The sequence below is a fragment of the Oryzias latipes genome, chromosome 10, assembly GCF_002234675.1.
Source record: "Oryzias latipes chromosome 10, ASM223467v1".
NCBI lineage: Eukaryota > Metazoa > Chordata > Actinopteri > Beloniformes > Adrianichthyidae > Oryzias > Oryzias latipes.
This window is the reverse complement of record NC_019868.2, coordinates 18,548,418-18,568,068: the sequence shown is the minus strand read 5'-3', so window position 1 is coordinate 18,568,068 and position 19,651 is coordinate 18,548,418. Positions and strand designations below refer to the sequence as shown.

The 19,651-nt window shown below is 38.1% G+C and overlaps 1 protein-coding gene across 1 annotated transcript in view; it reads left to right on the top strand.

The window, feature by feature from the left end:
- Nucleotides 1-16,851: 16,851 nt before the first annotated feature.
- Nucleotides 16,852-19,651, top strand: part of nlgn3 (neuroligin 3) — a gene marked incomplete in the record, with an annotated part of 94,968 nt that continues 92,168 nt past the window's right edge. The window contains 2 exon segments of the mRNA NM_001177474.1: nt 16,852-17,985; nt 19,007-19,066. Of these exon segments, the coding sequence (NP_001170945.1) occupies nt 17,514-17,985; nt 19,007-19,066 (532 nt within the window).

The following is a 19,651-nucleotide window of genomic DNA, read 5'->3' as shown; positions in this document are numbered from 1 at the left end:
TTCTTGTGGCATTTTTCTCATGATGGTGAACATATATAAAGAAAATTACGATTAAAATTGTATTTTTCAATTTTTCTTTGTTTAAAGCATTGTAAATCAGAAGAAAAAAATGCTGTTTGAAAAAGAGCATGTTTGTGACATAGAAACTACATTGGGGGGGCCACACTCTCCCTGATCCACTCCATTCTGATGCAACCCCTTACAGACGAATAGATATATATACTACGTCTTTGTAGACAACTGTATACCGTAAAGCAGCAATATTGATATCCATTTTTGTTGCACCAGAAATGTTTGGATGGGGGTGTGAGGGGCTGTAAGCCAGCAGGAGAGAGTGTAAACAGATAGTAGACGGGAAGTGGAGGGGAGACTTACTTTGCACCAATGGTCCTGCCCAAAACTCATTGTTAAATTTCTAATGAATGCGCTACAGAAACTATGTCCAAGAAAATGACAGTTTTTTTTTTAAATCTTGGCTAAAAACGGCCTAACTAGTGTTAAAAGATCACTGGGAATGCTAATAAAATAGATCAAAATATGATAGGAGTGGGACTTTTGGGTGAAATCCTCTCTATTGTTAACATGCATTTCAGGGTTTTTAGAGTTAAACAAACCGTCTGAACAGTTCCTGGGATAAAAACACAAAAGATGTAACACATGCGTAAGCAAGGTGTAACACAAAGGTGCAGCACAAAGATCCATGAGGTTGTATAATGAAGGACATTATAAAGTTTTTATTTTTTGTTTTTTATACAGTTTTCCTTGAAAGGGTTGTGAAATGTGATATCTATTTGGTAAAAGTCGTTGTTTCATTTCAACTTTATAGGAACCATTGTATCAAAGTGAAATGCACTTCATTATCATAGTTTAAAAATGTAATGTCTCCAAAACACAGAAAAAATAAGAACAAAAACAAATGCAAGTTGTTACGGGAAGTTGAACCTTCCCAGGTTCGGATGGTTAAGGACACCAAGTTTCAGGCATTTGCAAAGGGAGAGCCAGGGGCAGAAAAGAAGTGCTCCGCCTCTGTTCTGATCAGCTCTGCTCTGCTCCCACCTCACGGCAGGGTTTTTTTATTACCTAACGTGTAAATCAAGTCATGGCATACAATGGCTCTGTGTCTGTCCGTACAAGCACGAGATTAAGAGACCAGCACTATCTGGTGTGAAGGACAGTTGGGTCAGAATCCCTACAGATGTTTCCTTTCTGTTCAATAAGCCATTCAGCACATACAGACAAAAAACAGAGACAAACTTCAGCACTTCCATGTCCTTATATGGCAATTCATGCTGGTTCTGCTTGTTCAGTTTGCAACAAGTGAGAAACAGTCTTTATTACAACACACACAATGTTCATGTATATAAAGAACCAAGTTACTGCATAATCTAAAAGTATAGATGTATAATAAGATCCATAATCATTTCACAAAGCAAAAGTTGATTTAATAGAACTAGAAGAAAGTAGTATGTAAATAATAGATTATAAATGGTATGTGCAGATATATGAAGGATACAATGAAGGAAAAAAAAAGAGTAAGAGTACAAATAACTTTGCTACTTGACTACAATGCACTGAACATAAGTCATGCAATAATTTGTGCAAAACAGCACATTATTGACAAAAGCTGCAAGCTTCATATCAAATTTATATTTTTTGTTCTATAGAATGCTTTCATTGGACATCATATGTATGCAAAACAATTGAATTTCTGAGAATCATTTTTTTTTTAAATAGCATGAGCCTCATTAAAAATTATTGCCAAACACGAATATGTAACATGAAAAATAGTGCTTGAAAGTAGGATTTCTAATTAAAAGTGTTTTTCTATGTGGCACAAGATGCGGCGCAATAGGTTTTTTTTTTTTTTTTGCACAAATTTCTCCCAAACTGTACATTTTGTTGTTTCTAAGCATGCACAGGGAGGATTAACATGCCTTTTTGTGTCTGTGTGTCTTCCACATTTGCAGAGTGAAAACCTCTGTGTTTGTTGGTTTGAAGACCTTTTTTTAACAACTGTAAATCTTTTTAGCACATGCTAAGATTGTTTTTTTATGTTGACAGCCATACCATTTTTAAGAATGGGACAAATTGCCATTGCTGAAGCACAAAAAACATAGCCTTTCAAATTTAGTGTATTTTTTAACACAAACATTTTGCTTGCGTATGCCAAAGCGCATTGCATTTTTTGGCGACAAGTTACAATTGTAAAATACTTTTGAAAGACGTGTTACTAAACAAAGCCTAAACAAAAGAGGATCTATGTTTATTCTAATAATTAGTATTTTTATGTTTTTTACCAGTTATTTTTATTCACTTTCTCCTGTACTAATGGGATGATAACTTTATTTCTACTCGAGATGAATTATTATAAAGTTACACCGTTCTTGTACTTGAATATGATTTTTGGCTACTCTACTCTCCTCTGAAAAGATATGAAAAAGGAAAAAACAACAAAATATCACAATTTCAATGTTCATAAAAAGAAATTGTTCATATTATTATTCCTTAACAGACCATTCAGACGGAATAGATAAAATAAAAAATAAAAAAACTATGACCACACCCATAGGGTAAGGATTGTATGTAGAACATTTGCTCTATGATTTCTACCCAGGCTGCAATTGCACAGCTTTAACCCTTAAGAAAAAGTCAATCCTTGAATATGGGCTTATTTTACAAAGTACTCCCAATGAACTTGAGACCATCATTGAGAGAAATCCATTCCCTGTTCTAATTATCAGCCAGACCTCAATTAACTCAAAGCAAACCTTGAGTTCAACTATATGTTTGTTAAGTGTTAATAGCTGCTTTAAGAAAAATGCTTCCCCACTCCGCTCCACTTAAGCCTGTGCTGATTCACAGTGATCGATGCTCAATGTATTCTATGCTGTCAAATTTATTACTTAAAGTGACTTTAGCATTCAATACAGAGTTTAAATCGGAAATAGTCCATTAATCCAAACTGAAACCCTCAAAACTGTAATCAATCATGTGGATGATTTTTTTTTCCAACTGCCAGCCTTCAGACCAAAGCAAGCGGCAGGATTAAACAGCAAATCACATTTCAGGTGATTGTTGTAAATTCTGATATGCTTTATATGTATGTAAAGTCATGCCGGTGTAGTTCAGGTTTCTTGCAGCAGCCTGAATTTAATTAGGTAAGAATTCCAGAAGGCTAAAATCCCCCCCTTCTTTACACTGTAAGCTAGAAATTGATGTTTGTGCTGACATGTTCTCACAGCTGAGCTGAGGAGGGAGAGCTGGCTGAAATATGGGCTGGATTCTCTTTTGCATGTTGGAGTGCATCCTCCTCACTAAGTCCAATCAGAGATGTTTCTTCTGATGTAAGAAGATTAGTTAAACATCCTCACACCCTTTGCAAATGTTTGCATAAGGAACGTATAAATTATTTAGGATTTAAATGACCAGTTACTGCAAAGTTGTTGAGTGTGGTTAGTGTTGATGCAGCTTCCTTGTTTGCATCATCCTAAACATTTCTGCGAGTTTCACCCTTTATAGTGCAGCTCAATGCAAATCATTTTTTGAATTTTGAAAATCATCAAGCATAGGCTTTTAATATTGATAAATCAATAACTAAGTAAATTGTCATCTAGAAAATCAATATCACATTCATTAAATTCGTGAACCTGTTTTCCTAAAGTAATTTGTTTGTAATTGTCATTTTGTTGTAGGACATAGCTGTTTTCTATTTGTTTTTACTTAAAAAAGGCTATTTTTTGTCATTGAAGGCTCCACCTTTGTTCAATTTTTATCACAGGGTAAAATTTGGTTTTCTATCAAGATTTAAAAAAAAATTAATATCAAATTTTTGAACAAAATTAAACACATCCAGTAATTTAGCAATGACCCTAGCCATCCATAGCCAGAAATTAAGAGTGTAGCAATCTTTAAAATTATATTAATAATAAGTTATTGTACATTTGTACATTTTTATGGAATTGTTTTTTAGTCCTTGGGCTTTTGTTTCTAGAATTTCAAACTATAAAGGATTTGCGTAGCTGACTTCGGTTGTAAGAAAGAAACCAGTTTTGCCCTCCAGTCAGTTGTGTAAGATTCAGTTATAAGTGTGCAAAGCAGAAAACATTAAAGTTGCTGTGGGTCCAGCACAGATCCTGAATGATTCCACGATCCTGTGTTTTTCCTGTCAATCTTTCCTTCTATGCATCAGCCGCCTGTCACTCTGGCTCGTTCTTATGCGGATGACTGACTGGCGTGTTACAGAGGTTGCCAGTTTGCTTGTAGGCTTCTCAACTCCCATCCATTGAGTGTGAGACTCACCCAGGTCACCCTTTTCTCACACGTTCACACGCCCCCATTGATTTTGTTTGCATGGCGAGGAACAAATTTACAACGGACATGATTCTGTGTGCCTTGTGGCGGAGTTAAGGAAGAGAGCCATGTTTCATTGTTGAGTTTGAAACAAAAATGTAGAAAAAAGGTTTACAATTGGAATCATGAAGACGTGCAAAGATAAAGACCCACTCCAAAGAAAATGGTGTTTTATAGTGTTTTTCATGATGGAGGACATATACAAAGACAATTAATATGATAAATTAATATTGATTAATATTTTCTTTATTCAAATTGTAAATCAGGAGCAGACAAAAAATGCATTTACAAATGAGCTTATTTGTTTTGTAGGGAATACAACGGGGGGGCCAGAAGCTCCCTGCTCCCTATTCTGATGTATCCACTGGTAGATGTCTAAAACAATATACGTTTTTGTTTTCTTTGTCTGAGCTGGAATCTGGATCTAAACTCCACAGCTGGATAGCTCCGATACTGCTCGCCATTTTTTTTTTAAATATTAGGTTGGGGTTGTGAGGAGCTGTAATAATGGGAGAGCATATACACAGAGAGCTCTCAGCAACCGGGTGGGTAGGGGGCCTGGGTTGCTCTCTGCACCGATGGTCCCGCCCACAACTCGAGTTTTTAATGAACTCCTGTCGCTCTGTAGAAATAATGTCCTGGAAAATGACATTTTTTAAATTTTCATTTTGGCTAAAAATTGCATAATCATAATTAAAAGACCACGTTTTAAAAAAAGCTCAAAAGATGATCGGAGTGGGTCTTTAACCATCTCTGTTTGACACCTTGGCTTAGCCGACCTACAACTCAACATGTGTGTCGGGGGTAATCCACTCATCCCTGGTCCTGCTTAACATCTGAGCTCACATAACATTTTTGTCTTTGGAAAACCTGTTTGAGCTTTTTGTTTGCCAGGATTTTGAGCATAAATATTGAGAAACACGAGCATTACAATCAATCTTTTGAATAACATAAACCCAGTAATCACAGCCAGCTTTGCATTAACCTACTTTCCAGCCAGAAGGCAGTTGCACTGTCAATATCACAATTGTAATTTGCAATTTGAGACACAGACCATTTTAATGGGAAATATATATATGGGCAAACATGGGGATATATAGACGACCCAGTGTTCTTTTTTAGTAGGTCACCACTTTGTGTCTGTGTAACTCATGGAAACCTCTCCGACTGGCAGAGTTTTCAAGTCTCGTCAATTGAGAGACTTGTGAAATTCCTTCTCCTGGCACGCTCTAATGCCACAGATCCATTTCCTCATGCAGTGAAAAACAAAATCCCTGTCTGATGATGTCTTATCAGAAAAAGAGCAAAGTGAAACTGCCAGTATTGCCAAATGGCCAATTTTGTTGACAGATCCAGTTATTTTTCATACCACCCTCAATGACTTTTTGTTTCTAAAACAGTGAGTTATGTAACAACAGATTTAGCAACATTTTGGACAAACATGCTCAGCTCTTTAGCTGTTTCCCTTTTTATCCATTTCAATTCCTGCTGTGCTTTGACTGACATGTATATATATATATATGAGGGCTGGTGGCGTACATGTTTTCCAACCATCCTGCCATTGAAGCTCCTTTTTGGCCAAACACACCTGATCCTGGTAATCAACAGCGGATATGGCAGGGTTTTTGAAAAAATAGGAGGAGACTGGATTTGGCCCCCTGGTCTAAATAGAATTCTTATCGGTTGTTTTTGGTATTGTCTAAACCAGCACTGTAACACTACTAAACCCCGCAAGCTGCAAAATCACACTTCACCATTTAGATAAATACACTTTATTTATGTGGCCTTTAAACCGTGCATTTATAGCATCTAGCTTTTTAAATATTTGTTAGTGCAATGTTTTTTATTTATAGCAATTTTAACATTTTTTAATTTTGACAGAAGCACATTTCATTCTTTTTTCAAAATAAAATACACCCTGTATTAGTTAAAAAAATATTATAAGATAAGAATATGTACATTGGGCTTATTCTAATAAGATGCCACTCTTATAATAAATTAAACCTTTTACTTTAATTTTGATCAGTAATATTTTAGGATAAAAATCTAAACAGAGATGACAAAACTTTAATATGTGCAACATGACCAAACATTTTATTCACAAGATTTTTCTTCAGAGTGAAAGAGCCAAAATGGAAGGATGAAGGGGCCGCAAGTGGCTCCGGAGGCACAGGTTGCAGACCCGTGGTCTAAACATTTTGGTTTTTAGTCTCTGAGATTGGCGCTCTCTTATTTTTAAAACAGTCTTTATTGATGGGAAAAAACATTTTATTGTTTCATTTATTGTATCAAATTGGGCTTTGTATTCTGAAATATCTTGTTTCTCATTCCGGGGGGAGCGATGTAGTCGCTATTGCTGCAGAATGTGCAGCAGCTTGAAATCACAGACAGAACGTGCCTAAGTGTCCTGCCTGCAGCCTGGATCTGTGTCCCCTCTGAAGATACTAAATTTTCAAGAGAATGGTGGCCATGGACCATTGAACAGCTGAAATCTTCTATTTAGCAAGATATAGGCACTGATTCATTATACAGAAGAGCTGCAATTATGATTCTCAGTTTCAAAATGACATAGAGTGTAATTAAAAAGAATGTAACACATCAGGAGATGTGTCTATCCCCAACTTCCCATCCCTTCTGGTGTGTTCTTAATATTACTAATTGATTTATTTGAACTCTTATCGAAATTGTACCCGAGGTACTACACTACTAAAAATGTGGTTTAATTAAAGGTTCGTATTGCAGATCTTTTTAAATTAATTTAATTTATAATTTGATTTAATATCAACTCCAATCTCACATTTTCATTTTAAAGCCATTTTTTATTATAACAGTTGCCACATAGCTAATTTAAACTGTGCAAAGGCGGAACTAAAATGATGAAATATCAAATTCTTACATTAAAAATTAGCAGATTTTTTTTTCTCTAGTTTTTTTTTTACTTCTTCAAAGAAAATTTAATCTCACAAATACATAAATCAATTTTAATCCATTTATAAAATGTCAAAACCTGCCCCTAGTTAACATGGTGCAAAAACCATTTACCAGTGCACAGTTCATGGTTCACAAAAGCGCTCAATGTCAGAAATTGCATGAATGCAAAAAAGGCATGTGGTAGAATATCCTAAAAAGGCAAGTTTTAGATTATTTTCACATTTACAGGACAATAACAAATTAAATGTAAATAAACCTCTGCTGCTAATTGCCCAAAACATTTTACAACTTAACTCATGCATTTCCCAATTACAAGGAGGGTCAGGTAAATTTTGAAGATAAAAATGGAAATTTTTTGAAAAGAGTAAAATCCTCTTTTAATTAGGCTCATTTATGGTCGCTGGATCAGTCATATGGAAAACTTTGACAGAAGCAGTCCTTACCTTCTGCTCTTTGGTTAGCAGCGTTTTGGTTCTGCAGTGAAAACCCTTTGTCAGGAGAACAGATTTCACACTGCAGACACACGCAGGAGCTTTGATAATGAGCTTTCCATGTGTAAAAGCCTTAATGTGTTTACATACTGCTAGATTAGAGACGGGCCTCAAACTTGCCCCAGCAATTTCTCCAAGAATCCCTGTGGGGTCCTTGAGTGATTAGCTACTTTGGTTTTCTATTTTTTTTTTTTTTTTTTTTTGCAGGAGTATCCACTGGGATTGTGTGTGGATCAATAGATGTCAGAATGATGAACTGTCATAAAAACTTTCTTCTTTAGGATTTTTTTTAACATGCTTCTCAGTCAATTTCTATTTGGTTAGTTTGATTAATAAACCATGTAAACATTCACTTTTTTTCCTTTTGATATTGCTTGCTAACCTAGATGCGACGCTTGGAGGCATGCCCACACATTTAGGAGAAAGAGACAGAAGAATGAACCCAATGACTGTTCTAGCAGCTTTAAGGCTTCTGCATCAAATCTGTCACTATCATTTTCTTCACAAAGAGCTAGCGCTTGTTTCAAGCACAGTCAGCAGTAAACGGAAAGGCCATTATTTATTTGCTGTGCAGCCACAAGATTCATCTTTAACACACGCTTACCTGGAATCTGTCTTAATTTGGATGTTCCAAACTCAGACCTCTTAGTTTCCTTGGGGGGACTTGGTTCTCGTTGCAGCCTAAGTGTAGCTACCACAAAGCTGGGGCAGAGTCAGATAGCTTAGCAGGTGGTCAGACCAACATCCTCGCTGCTGCCCACCATGTCTTTTTTTACTTTAGAAATATGTCAGGATCAGTGCGTGGTGATTAACAGCCAGAATGTGCTGCACCTTTGTTCTTGATTTAAATCTACTCCGATCTAATGACCGCACAGTTTTTCTGTCTAATGAAAAAGTCAAAGGAAAGGTGGAGTGGACTCTCATTACTCACAGTTTTAGTAGCAACAGCTCCCAGCAGGAAGCTCATGAGCCTGCATTTTGGTTTTGACATTTTCTTTCTGAAACATGCCAATCACCTTGATTTAGTATGGCATGTTGTTGTTCATCAGACATGAGGACCTATGTGAAGAACCACAGACGTATATGGACTTTGTTGTTACTGATATGTCTGCATTTAGCCCCTTAAGACCCGGGCTAATATTTGAACTAACCCTCCACACGTGCAGTCAAAGGGCTACAATAAAGCAGAATTAACTACTGTGGCAATGTAACCCAAGATGTAATGTCCACACATGTGGACGTCAGGTCTTAGGAGGTTAAAGCTCTCTGAGTCTTTATTTGCAAGCATTTTACAGATATGTTTCGACACTTGTGAGTGTCACACCAAGACCGGAGCTGTTTTTAGTTCCCATCAGGTTGCCAGCTGCCTTAATGGCTGCTTCTGCCTTGGTAACAGCGCGACTGTAATCGGTGATTACTCTTCCTCAAGTCAGGATGACTTGCTTCATTTGGTGTTAGATGTTCCAGGGGACTAATGTAGCTTTGTGAATGCCTTTGTTGCTGACTAGTTACAATAATAATAGTGTGTGCAGAGTCAGATCCTCCATCTACTCAGGGCTGTTATCGGTTGTTTTTTATCAGAGTCTATTCAACCCATCTCTAAGGGATGTAGGGGTGTAGGAGTACATTTGGCTCTATGCTCAGACTTTTATTGCAATGCAGAGATCTGTCTGGTGTGGGAGAACAAAAGGGTCTTTTTACAATACGCAACCTGAGGCTTGGACTAAAATACATCTGGATGTAGAGTTTGAGCGTTTTCTTGTGCAATAAGTAACTAATGTGTTGTTGCACTGGGCTCATTTTAGATAATGATGAATAGGAATCAAGCTAGCAGAATTGAAGGTGTCTCATTAATCAGACAAAAAGAATTGGGGAGGAGGATATTTAATGGCGTGTACAGAGTGCCGTCTTGCATTTAGGCCTAATAACCTGACTTAAAATCTACACAGCAGTCCCCCCTCTCTCTCTTCCCTTCCCCCTTCCAATCCCCTGCTTCTATCACCTCACTTGTATTTATTATGGGCTGCAAGGCCGCGGTGATGAGGCGATCAATATTTCTGGGATGATGAGGGAGAACTCATGCAGTGGCTCCGTTTTGCTATTCTTCCCTTGGCTGTGCTTCAGCAGGTAGAGAGATCAAAGCAGAGAGGACCTCTGAGATGCTGGTGAAGAGGAGACGGATGAAGTCTTCCACGCTGTGTCCTCTAAACACGGACACTCCATCACAATGTCACATGTCCTTGCTATGTCTGGATTAAAAACTTTGACCAGATGCATTTTGTCTTGAATTGAATGCGGAAACAAATGGCACCATTTAAAGTTATTCTGAAAAATCAAGTGACTCTCATGCATTTGTTGGAAGGTTGTTGGAAGGTTTTCTCAAATCTTTCCTGTTCATGATTAACATGTGAAGATCCATTCAGGCTGGGACATGGGAGGTGTGCTGGAGGCTTCAGGGTACACCCTGGAGGGCTTGCTAGTTCTTCACAGGGTCACATCCTTGAACAGTCACCCACTCACTTCTAATAACCATTCAGAACATTCAAATTCCCCAATTACCACAGTTTTATAGTCAGAACACTCATGCAGAGGGAGAACATTCACAGATAGGCCCCATTTAAACCCCTTGAACACCTGAGATGTCGCCTGCTGCACCCAAATAACATACGCTCTTTGATATACCCTAACTCTTCGAAGTGTTCAAAAACAATCAATGTAAATCTGCTAATTCTGACGTGGATAAAAGCGGCTTTGCACTGTTATATGCTGCTTCAGAATCTGCTGGAATTACTTCAATTGCGTAGACGAGGAGTTATAATAGTCAGAAGAATGTTTTATTTATTGTTATTGTGTTTCACTTAAACGTGGATCTAAAGTTCTGGTGTAAAATTCTTAATCACAACCTCCTTGCTGGTAGGTGATGGTGTATTTAGAAAAAATAAACTATAGAACTCACAATGTTTAGCTAATATGACTGAATTTAACTTGGAACAGTTTAAAAAAAGACAAAGTTCTGGATTTACTGGTCAATCAATCAAGCTTTAGCTCATGACCAAAAGGAAATTATCCCGGTAACAGGCGGCTAAAATAAGGTGGCTGGACGCTTCTTTAGAGGAGCTCTGTCACTCAGGAGGAGCTTGGAGTTGCTTCTCTTTCGCGTTGAGATGGCTGAGTCATCTCTTCCAAATTTCTCCTAGACGCCTCCCTGGGGAGATTTTCTGGGCATGTCCCACCAGGAGGCAGCCCTGGGAAAGTCTCAGGATGCACTGGAAGGAAGGACTATGTCTCTGGGTTGGCCTAAGAGTGTCTTTAGGGCTCCCCTGACAGAACTGGTGGACGTTTCTGTAGAGAGGGAGGTTTAGCATCTCTGCATAGACTCTGACCCGGCTCTGTATGAGCAGGAAAAGATAGATGGACAGTTTTTAAAAATAGACCAACCTCTTGGCTCTTTCATAGTCTTTTTCTGTATTTTTGCACCAACTTTACTACAGCATATCATTTCATAAATGTTTGAACAAGAAGTTGAACTGTGAAGGCCTCCTAAACTTTACCCCGTGTCCTACATGCCTTAACTTATAGTTTACTTTTTCCTCTATTCCCTTTTATTTTAACATCTATTAACTTAGACAGAATTTGTAAAATATAAGAATTAAACTCTCCAAAATCTATTGTTTCTTTTTTTGTCTTTGCTGAGATGTTCAGATCAGTGTTTGGATAATATTTTGAAGTCTATTATTTAGATGGGTAACCAATCTTTATTGATCAAAATGTTTATCCTATGATTATAGTTTTTCTAGTTTATAGTGGCCCAAAATCTTTATGAGTGTGTACCTTTAACAAGTGGCCACATTTCTAAATGTTGTATGTTTATTACGTTACAGCGATGAAAAAAGCCAATTCTGATCATTCTATTCTGTTCTTTTCACATTTTTAAATAGATAATGTTCTTTTCTGAGACAGCTCTACTCCTCCTGATCACCTGGGGGGTGGTTGTAGCGCAGAGGTAGCGCGGTCGATATCTGATCGGAAGATTGCATGTTTGGTTCCCACCTCGCATGTTCCTTGGGCAAGACATGGAACGCTACTTTGCTCCTGGGTTATAGGTTGTTATAGCTTGACATCAGTATAAGGCAGCGGAGCTGCCATCAGTGTATGAATTTGTGTGTGTGCGTAGGTGAATAGGACTGTAACTGTAAAGCGCGTATGGCCATAAAAGATAGGTACAAAGTGCTATATATTTTATGAATACGCAATTTACCATTTACTTCTTCACAAAAATATACAATCAAAAGAATGCTGGTATATGAGGTAGAAACAAGAATGGCCTTAAAGTCCTTCATTGTATAAGGTTGCAAAAAAAGATGTTCATTTGGGGTTCGGCCTAACATTAATGTCAAATTGTCATGAATCTGTTGGGAGTATTCGTAAGTGACAATAACCTTCTAATGCAAGCACAAACACACTTTTCATCATACAATATTTAAAGTCCCACACCAATCACTTTTTGATCTATTTTAAAAGCACTCCCAACTAATCATATCATTAAGATTAGGGTTTTGTTAAGCAAAAATAAAAAACTGTCTTTTTTAGGCAGTTTCTGAGTTGTGGGTGGAACCATTGGCGCAGAATAAGCCCAATTCCCATCAAGCTTTTGTTTACACTCTCTTCTTCTAGTTTACACCCCTTCGCACCTGCAAATAACATTACAGGTGCAGCAAAAATGTTGAGCCAGATTAATATTGGAGCTATCCAGTTTTGAGTCAGATGAGGAAAATGACTAGGTATATGAATCTATTTGTCTACAAGTGGACGTATTGGAATGGGGCGGAGAACTACAAGCTTAAATACTCAGAAACACAGTTTTAATCTTAATTTTCTTAATATTTCTAATATGTATTTCTTAATATGTCCTCCATCATGAGAAAAATGATAAAAGAACATGTTGACAACACCAAAAACACAATTTTCAATGCCATGGGTCTTTAAATGACCCTGTAACAAACCTCATAGATCATTTAAATGAGTGATTTACCCTGAACTCACTCTATTTGAGATAACTGCTTTTGTGAACATTCTGACTGAAAAGGAATGCAGCATTGTTTATGCTTTAAGTGAACAGAGTTCAAAGACTCTGAGCTTTAGAGGCCAATTTATTCCACTGCTTCTAATCAACTCATAGCAACGGTGTTGCTGGGGACCCCACAGCACATCCTGCGCTGTAGCCTCCTCCGGAGATGTAACTACCTGTCATACTAATAACCAAAGCAGCAGCTGTTGTGGCAACATTGTGCCAAGTTTCTCAGGCTGCCTTTCAGTCACCATGACCAGGTTGTTGTGTGTAAAGGAAGGAAATGAACAGAATAAAGCTTGTTACTGAACACTGCAGTACAACACAAAAGGAACTTGTGTTGTGATGGCAAATGGCATCGTAATTACAGAGTGATGCGCATAACAATTTACAAGTACAACTACCCGCAACAGCGAGTGTCCAGCACCAGATTGCTTTGTTAAAAAATTCAACTCTAACCTTCTTGTTGTTGTAGTTAAATAAAGGGGTGGTGGTAAAGATATATAATTGGAGTAGATTGTTTGGCGGAAAATGATTTAGAAGTTCCAACATTGCAGGTTGAGAACCACTTGCTGTAATTTCTTTTCAGTGTAGGGACTATATGTTAAGCAGCACACAAACACAAACTAAGCATGCACATGCACCGTATCCCAGGTAGGAGGTTATTAAATTAGCACACATCATAGAATATGTGGTGTTCAAGGCAAAAATGACCTGGAATAGCAGAGAAATCCCAATCCATTTTGCTTAACAGCTAATTTTGACCTTGAGCTCTGCAGCTCAGTGTAATTAAAACCTGTTACTGGAGGAATGCTACCTCAGATTTGCGTCCAAGAAAAAAATAAAAATAAAATAAAAACTCTCTAAAGTTTCAACATGTTGAAGCAGCAATTTGCATTCTACAGCACGACTTTTTCCTGCATCCACCTTTCACTCAGCTGTCTATCTGTTGCTCATGTGTGACTGAGTGACAGTTGAGCTTGTCATCCTACGAGCAAATTGAGAGACAATGAGGATTGAGTTGTATACATACACAGATGTGTTTTTTATGTGTGTGTTTCAAAATAAAACTCGTGTGTGTCAATCGAGGGCTTATTTCTCCCCTTTTACCTTCTTTTGGCTTTTATTACTCTGTACTTTTGCTCCCACTGTGAGACTTGTTAACACAGCATTTGAACCCCCAGAGCTGGAGAGAATGGGTAAAGTTGGAACATTTTGTGGTTGTAAGCAGTAACAGAAAATTGTTGCTTTGCATGCCTTTAAGCCTGAGAAAGTGTTACAATATGTACTATTGAAGATATGCAAAGTTAAGCCTTCCAGGATGTGTGCTGGGTTTTTGCCCTGGAGAGTAAACCGTGTTTCCCCTGTCCCAGTTTTTTTACATTTTTCTCTAAAGACAGTGGTGGGTAGAAATTCACAATGCACAAAACCTCGAGAGACATGTTGTCTTTTTGCCTTTTTTAAATTTAAACTCATAGAATTGAGATTTTTTACAAATATTTACATTTGGTGAACATTTTGTGTCCAGAGTTCCAACTGAAGGACTTTAAATCAATTATGATAAATGAAATGAAATAAGTTTGTGTTTTTTTTTAAAGGCTGTTGGTTCATTGAGTTCATAAGTTTTTAATGCTAGCAAAGATCCTAAATGTCGCAATAATAAAGTATGCTGCCCTCATTTTAGTAATCAAGAAGGAGCTTCTTGTAGTTCATTGCTTAGTTGTTGTTGTTTTTAATAGAGTTTGAGCTACATCTAAATAATAAGACATGACAATATTCATGCTGAGAAGAGCAAAGGATTTTTCTCTTCTTTCTTGCATTTTTAATCCCTGGCCAGTGCTTGGTTTTCTACAATATCATCCATTTTAGTAACTAGATCTAGGCAAGGGGTGATTGTTATGCAAGAACCTTAGCGCTTTTGTTCGTGTTACGTTCCCCTAAGGTGGTGTGTGTGTGTTTTGCCCTGTCCTTTTCCTCCTTCCACTGACCCACTTTCCCTACCTGGCCAAGGTGAGCTAGATTATCTCATCTGGTTCTGCGGGTGTAAAATCTGTGGAAAGAGGAGGGCATTAAATAGCAAACTTGGCACTAGTTTGCTGAATTTCTTTCATTCTTTACCTTTTTTTTAAAAACCTGGTTAAAACCAGACTGTTTTAGTTTGCAGGTTTTGGTTTAAACATTGGTAGTTCAATTTAGGCAATTTAGTGAGAGGTGGTGCTGATCATCATCCCACTCTTTCAGCCAAGGCCCTTTTTGTTTTTTTGTACTTGTGTATTTTCTAGCCAACTTTTCTTTTCACTGCAGGACACAGTACTTCAGAAGTTGGGTTTAGTTTATAAAAATCAAACTGTCTTCATCATCTGCTCCCCTTGACTTCTTGAGATGACTTAGTCACAGAGGGACTATAAAACCTTTGCTTTCCTTTCAAGCATGTGTGGGTGAAGTGGTCTGCAGTGATCTACTATAATACTTTACAATATAGTAAGGATGTACCAATTCAATCACATGATCGGAAATCAGTCCCAATCATGTAGTTTAAGACTTAATCAGAATAGGATGTTGTATCCCTGTCAGGGGCCAGATATTTATTTTATCATTATTATGATCAATGCTTTATATCTAAAGTTTATTATTACAGATGAATAATTCTGCATATTATGAACAGATCATCAAATATTATTGCTACAAAACCCAGCAGAGTACAGCACTAGTTTGACCAGGAGGCACACAAAAACAGTTTGGTAAAGTTCGTGAGAAATTCTAAAGATTCAGTCCTCCAGGCTCCATAACTCTTTTAATAAACCTTTTATACTGACAAGAAGTGTCTCTTTTGTCTTGTCTTAACTGAAACAGGTTTTTTTTCTTTTCAATGAGAATTGCACTCTCCGTGGTGCCAACAGAAAATATCGGTGAGATGGCTTTCAAGGGACCGTCTACAAAGTGCAAGCACTGGGACAAAATTATTTAAAAAACAAATCAATAATGTCTCAGAAAAAACCTAAACTGATAAATGATTTAATTGATATGAGAAAAACATAAACTCATCATCATATTCATGCTACAACTATGATTTTATAAGGTCATCATTAATTTTTAAGAATTTTTAATGGAGATATGGACCAAATATGATAAAAATTGTTCAGTATTTCTGAAGATACTAAAGCTACAGCTATTGAACTTTCTCACGTGATTAATTGTCACCCATTTTTACTTATTAATACTTAACTTCTTTTGTACTTGATAGTTTGCTTATTAAAGCAACTTCACAGAAGTGCTCTTTTTAAGTGTTAATTGATAAAAGAAGGTTAATAAAATTTAAATAGGGGAAAACCCGGATCTGTGTATTATATTTGCTCTTTTTTTAAAGTGGTGTAACAAAAGTATCGGCATCGGCTACTCAATATCCAAATAATTCAATCAGGGTCAAAAAACGCAATCAGGACCTCCTTACAGTGCTGCAGTACTGCAGACCACCTCAATCCACATGTGATGCAATTATTGTTTGCGTTGCAACAAAGCAAAGACTGTGTTAAATGTGAAATTAGTTTACTGCTCACAACTCTAGAAAGTCCTTTATGCCAGCAATTCCTGGTTGGTGCTGGTCAGAATCAGAATAGTTGCTTTGCAGTAACAGCGCCTCCAGGAATGCTGGGATGTCTCAGTCTTTAGGGACTTTCTAATGGTTGTTGATACATTATAAATCATTTACACACTCATTTTGGAATGCAATATCCTCTTCTTAACTCAGGCTCTTCTTCTCTGTGCTTATTAAAGTGAACACAGCGGGAGGCACAATTGAATAAGGCTGAGGGGGGACCTTAAGCCACAGAAATTGAAAATTGATCAGGCAGTATGGGGAGCTGTTGTTCCTGGCACTGCTGGTTCACCTTGGGACTGTTGATTAGCATTTACTGTACAGCTCTGCCATTGAAGGAGCCTGAGCTGCCTGCAGCTGAAACCCCCACCACCACCTCTGTCCTTTCCTCTGTTCATCTCAAAACATGATTGCTTGTAAGAGCAAACAAGAGGGATGAAATTTAATTTCCAACATATTCTTTTTTTACACCAGAGGGGAATGGAGTGAAAAACGATCCATGACATTATTCAGCACATAAGTTTTTACATCTTGTTGTGCTTTTCTGTGTGACTCCTGCTGCTCGGTTTAAGCATCACATTTCCGGAACTTATTCCTTCACAGAGAAATGTTTCCCTTTTGAATAATAGTCTGATCACGGTTGATGTCATTACCATTTTAATTGTCCAATTAGCATTATTAGGCACTAGAAGATGCTTAAGAGTCAGTTGTTACAAGGATCAATGGTAGCATTGAGATTTCTGGTATGTTTATGTAAGCTGTTTTATGTCATAACAGAGAAGGACTCCACAAGTCAATAAAATAGACAGAATAAAAATGGTGGGTTGTCAAGAGGCTGTCATTTATTTCCCTTTTCTCTTCTGTTGCAGCACTGGCTAGATGATAAGACAAGCAGAGGACAAGGAGTAAAGACATTCCTGTGGAGAGGAGCGGCGCAACTGCTTCCCTTCATCTGCAGCTGATGACTGTCCTCCAGGAGTCTGGAGCAAAGGGCTTAGCAGCAAGCCTGCATGTTTGCTGAGGGGCGCGCCCCAGCTTGTATGTTGGTCACCTGCGTTTGTTCTTACTCACACGGACCATGTGGTTTTCTCCAAGGAGAAATCGTTTTCCCTCGCAGAACTGCCACAGCGCCGGGAAGTGCACCGGTTTCAGCCTCTCCCTGTGGGTGTTAAGCGTTTGTTGGTGTTTAGCAGCTGTGAAAGGGCAGAACTACTACCCCACTGTGAACACACAGTATGGAAAACTCAGAGGGGTGAGGGTTCCCCTGCCCAGTGAGATTTTGGGACCCGTTGACCAGTACCTGGGCGTCCCGTATGCGGCCCCCCCAGTGGGAGAGAAACGCTTTATGCCCCCAGAGCCTCCTTCCTCCTGGTCAGGGATCAAGAACACCACCCACTTTGCACCTGTCTGCCCCCAAAATATTCACAATGCTGTGCCAGAGATCATGATGCCAATCTGGTTCACCTTCAACCTGGATATTGTTACCACGTACATACAGGATCAACACGAGGATTGTCTGTACCTAAACATCTATGTTCCAACAGAGGATGGTGAGTGTGTCGAGTATGAAACCAGAACTCCCCTCCTTCTTTTCTCCTGTCTCCACTTCCTGTCCCTGTCCTCTCTCTGAAAGTCTGTCACTTTTGCTTTTTGGCGTGAAGCATGACCTCTTGTCTGAAGCATGCTGTGTATCCATCATGTCAACTCACCATCTAGACTAGAGTTTTCATTTAGTCTGTTCATCAACTATCCCCTTCCATGCCACTGTTAGAGGTTCCTCTTTTGATGACCCAATGATTCTCAATATGACTCAAGAAACCAAACAAAAAAAGAAAAAGAGAAACAATCAGGATTGGAAAAACTTTGTGCACCTTCCTACCCTCACTGTCTTGACTGTTCTGGGGATATTTGCAGTAGTAGCTTGCCTCATAAATGAATGATCTCCAGCAGGGTTGGTGAACTATTCTGTCTGGCACATGAGAGGCCTGTGGCATCAGCCTGACCTATGTAAGACCCTTTACTCATCTTCCTTCATCAGATTATGTTTGCACAAAGTGCAATCCTTTGCACCATCAGAGATTGGCTTCTGCAACAAAAACAGCAGTCTTTAAAGAGGATAAATATTCAAATTACTCTTAATTCGACACTTAAAGAAATGCCACACGGGAAAATGGTCTGGAAATTTAAAATGCCCTCAAAGTCATATATGGAATGACATTTTCTCTAATGAGAATTTGAGCAGAAGATTTTAAAAAGAGAAACCTCTCTTTCTTCTGTGTGGCGGTAATGGGTCTTAAATAGAAGTGCATGTTATTATGGGCTTCTTTTGTCTTAAGGTGCAGTAAATTCATTCCACCATTTTGGAATATTTCTGCAGTGACACCCCAGACACTTAGTCAGCAGGTCGTCAGATGTTCTCGCTGTTGATGAAGACTGGGAGGGAGGGAGGAGGAGTGAAGAAGGAAGAAGAAGACGGGGGAATTGATTCAGTCTAGGCTGTTGCATGTCACACTGGTTTTTTTCTTTCCAGAGCTCTCTTGTTATTTTGTAGTTTTTTCATTCATTTTACAGTCAAAAGAATATCCAAGGAATGTGCGAGGAAACCCAACAAGAAAATATGTAGAAAAGGAGGTATGTAAAAATATAAATGATAACATGCCAGCACGAAATGGAGGGAAATGGAAGAATGAAAGTGTGAAGAGAATGATGGGTGCTTCCTTCCCAAGCTGCCAATATCACCAACTCCAAACTCTGCTGTTAATTGGGACGATTATGGGAGTTGTGACTCAAATCAGCCTTGACATAAGTGTGACGGATGGGTGAGTGTGGTGCTGCTACACTCACTCATCTGACTCACTCATCTCATGCAACTTTCCTGATTATGTGTGTGTGGGTGTGTGTGTGTGTCTGTGTTTGTGTGTAGGTGGGTGGGTGGGTGGGTGTCTCTGTGTGTGCTTTATTGCTACTTTACCTGGGAAATTTAAATCAAAGGAGAGAGGAAGCAGGTAAATAATATTGATTTGTGAAATAATAAAATATGATTGTCTGACATAATACTTTTTTTATTCGCTAAACTGCTGTACATGTCAATTGTATTTTTTTTTCCTTTTAAGTCAGATCAAAGTGTTGATTAATTCAGAAGCACAAGTGAAACTTTAAATAATAAGACAAAAGATTTAAGTCTGGCTTTAAAAATCATTTTGACCTCTATGTTGT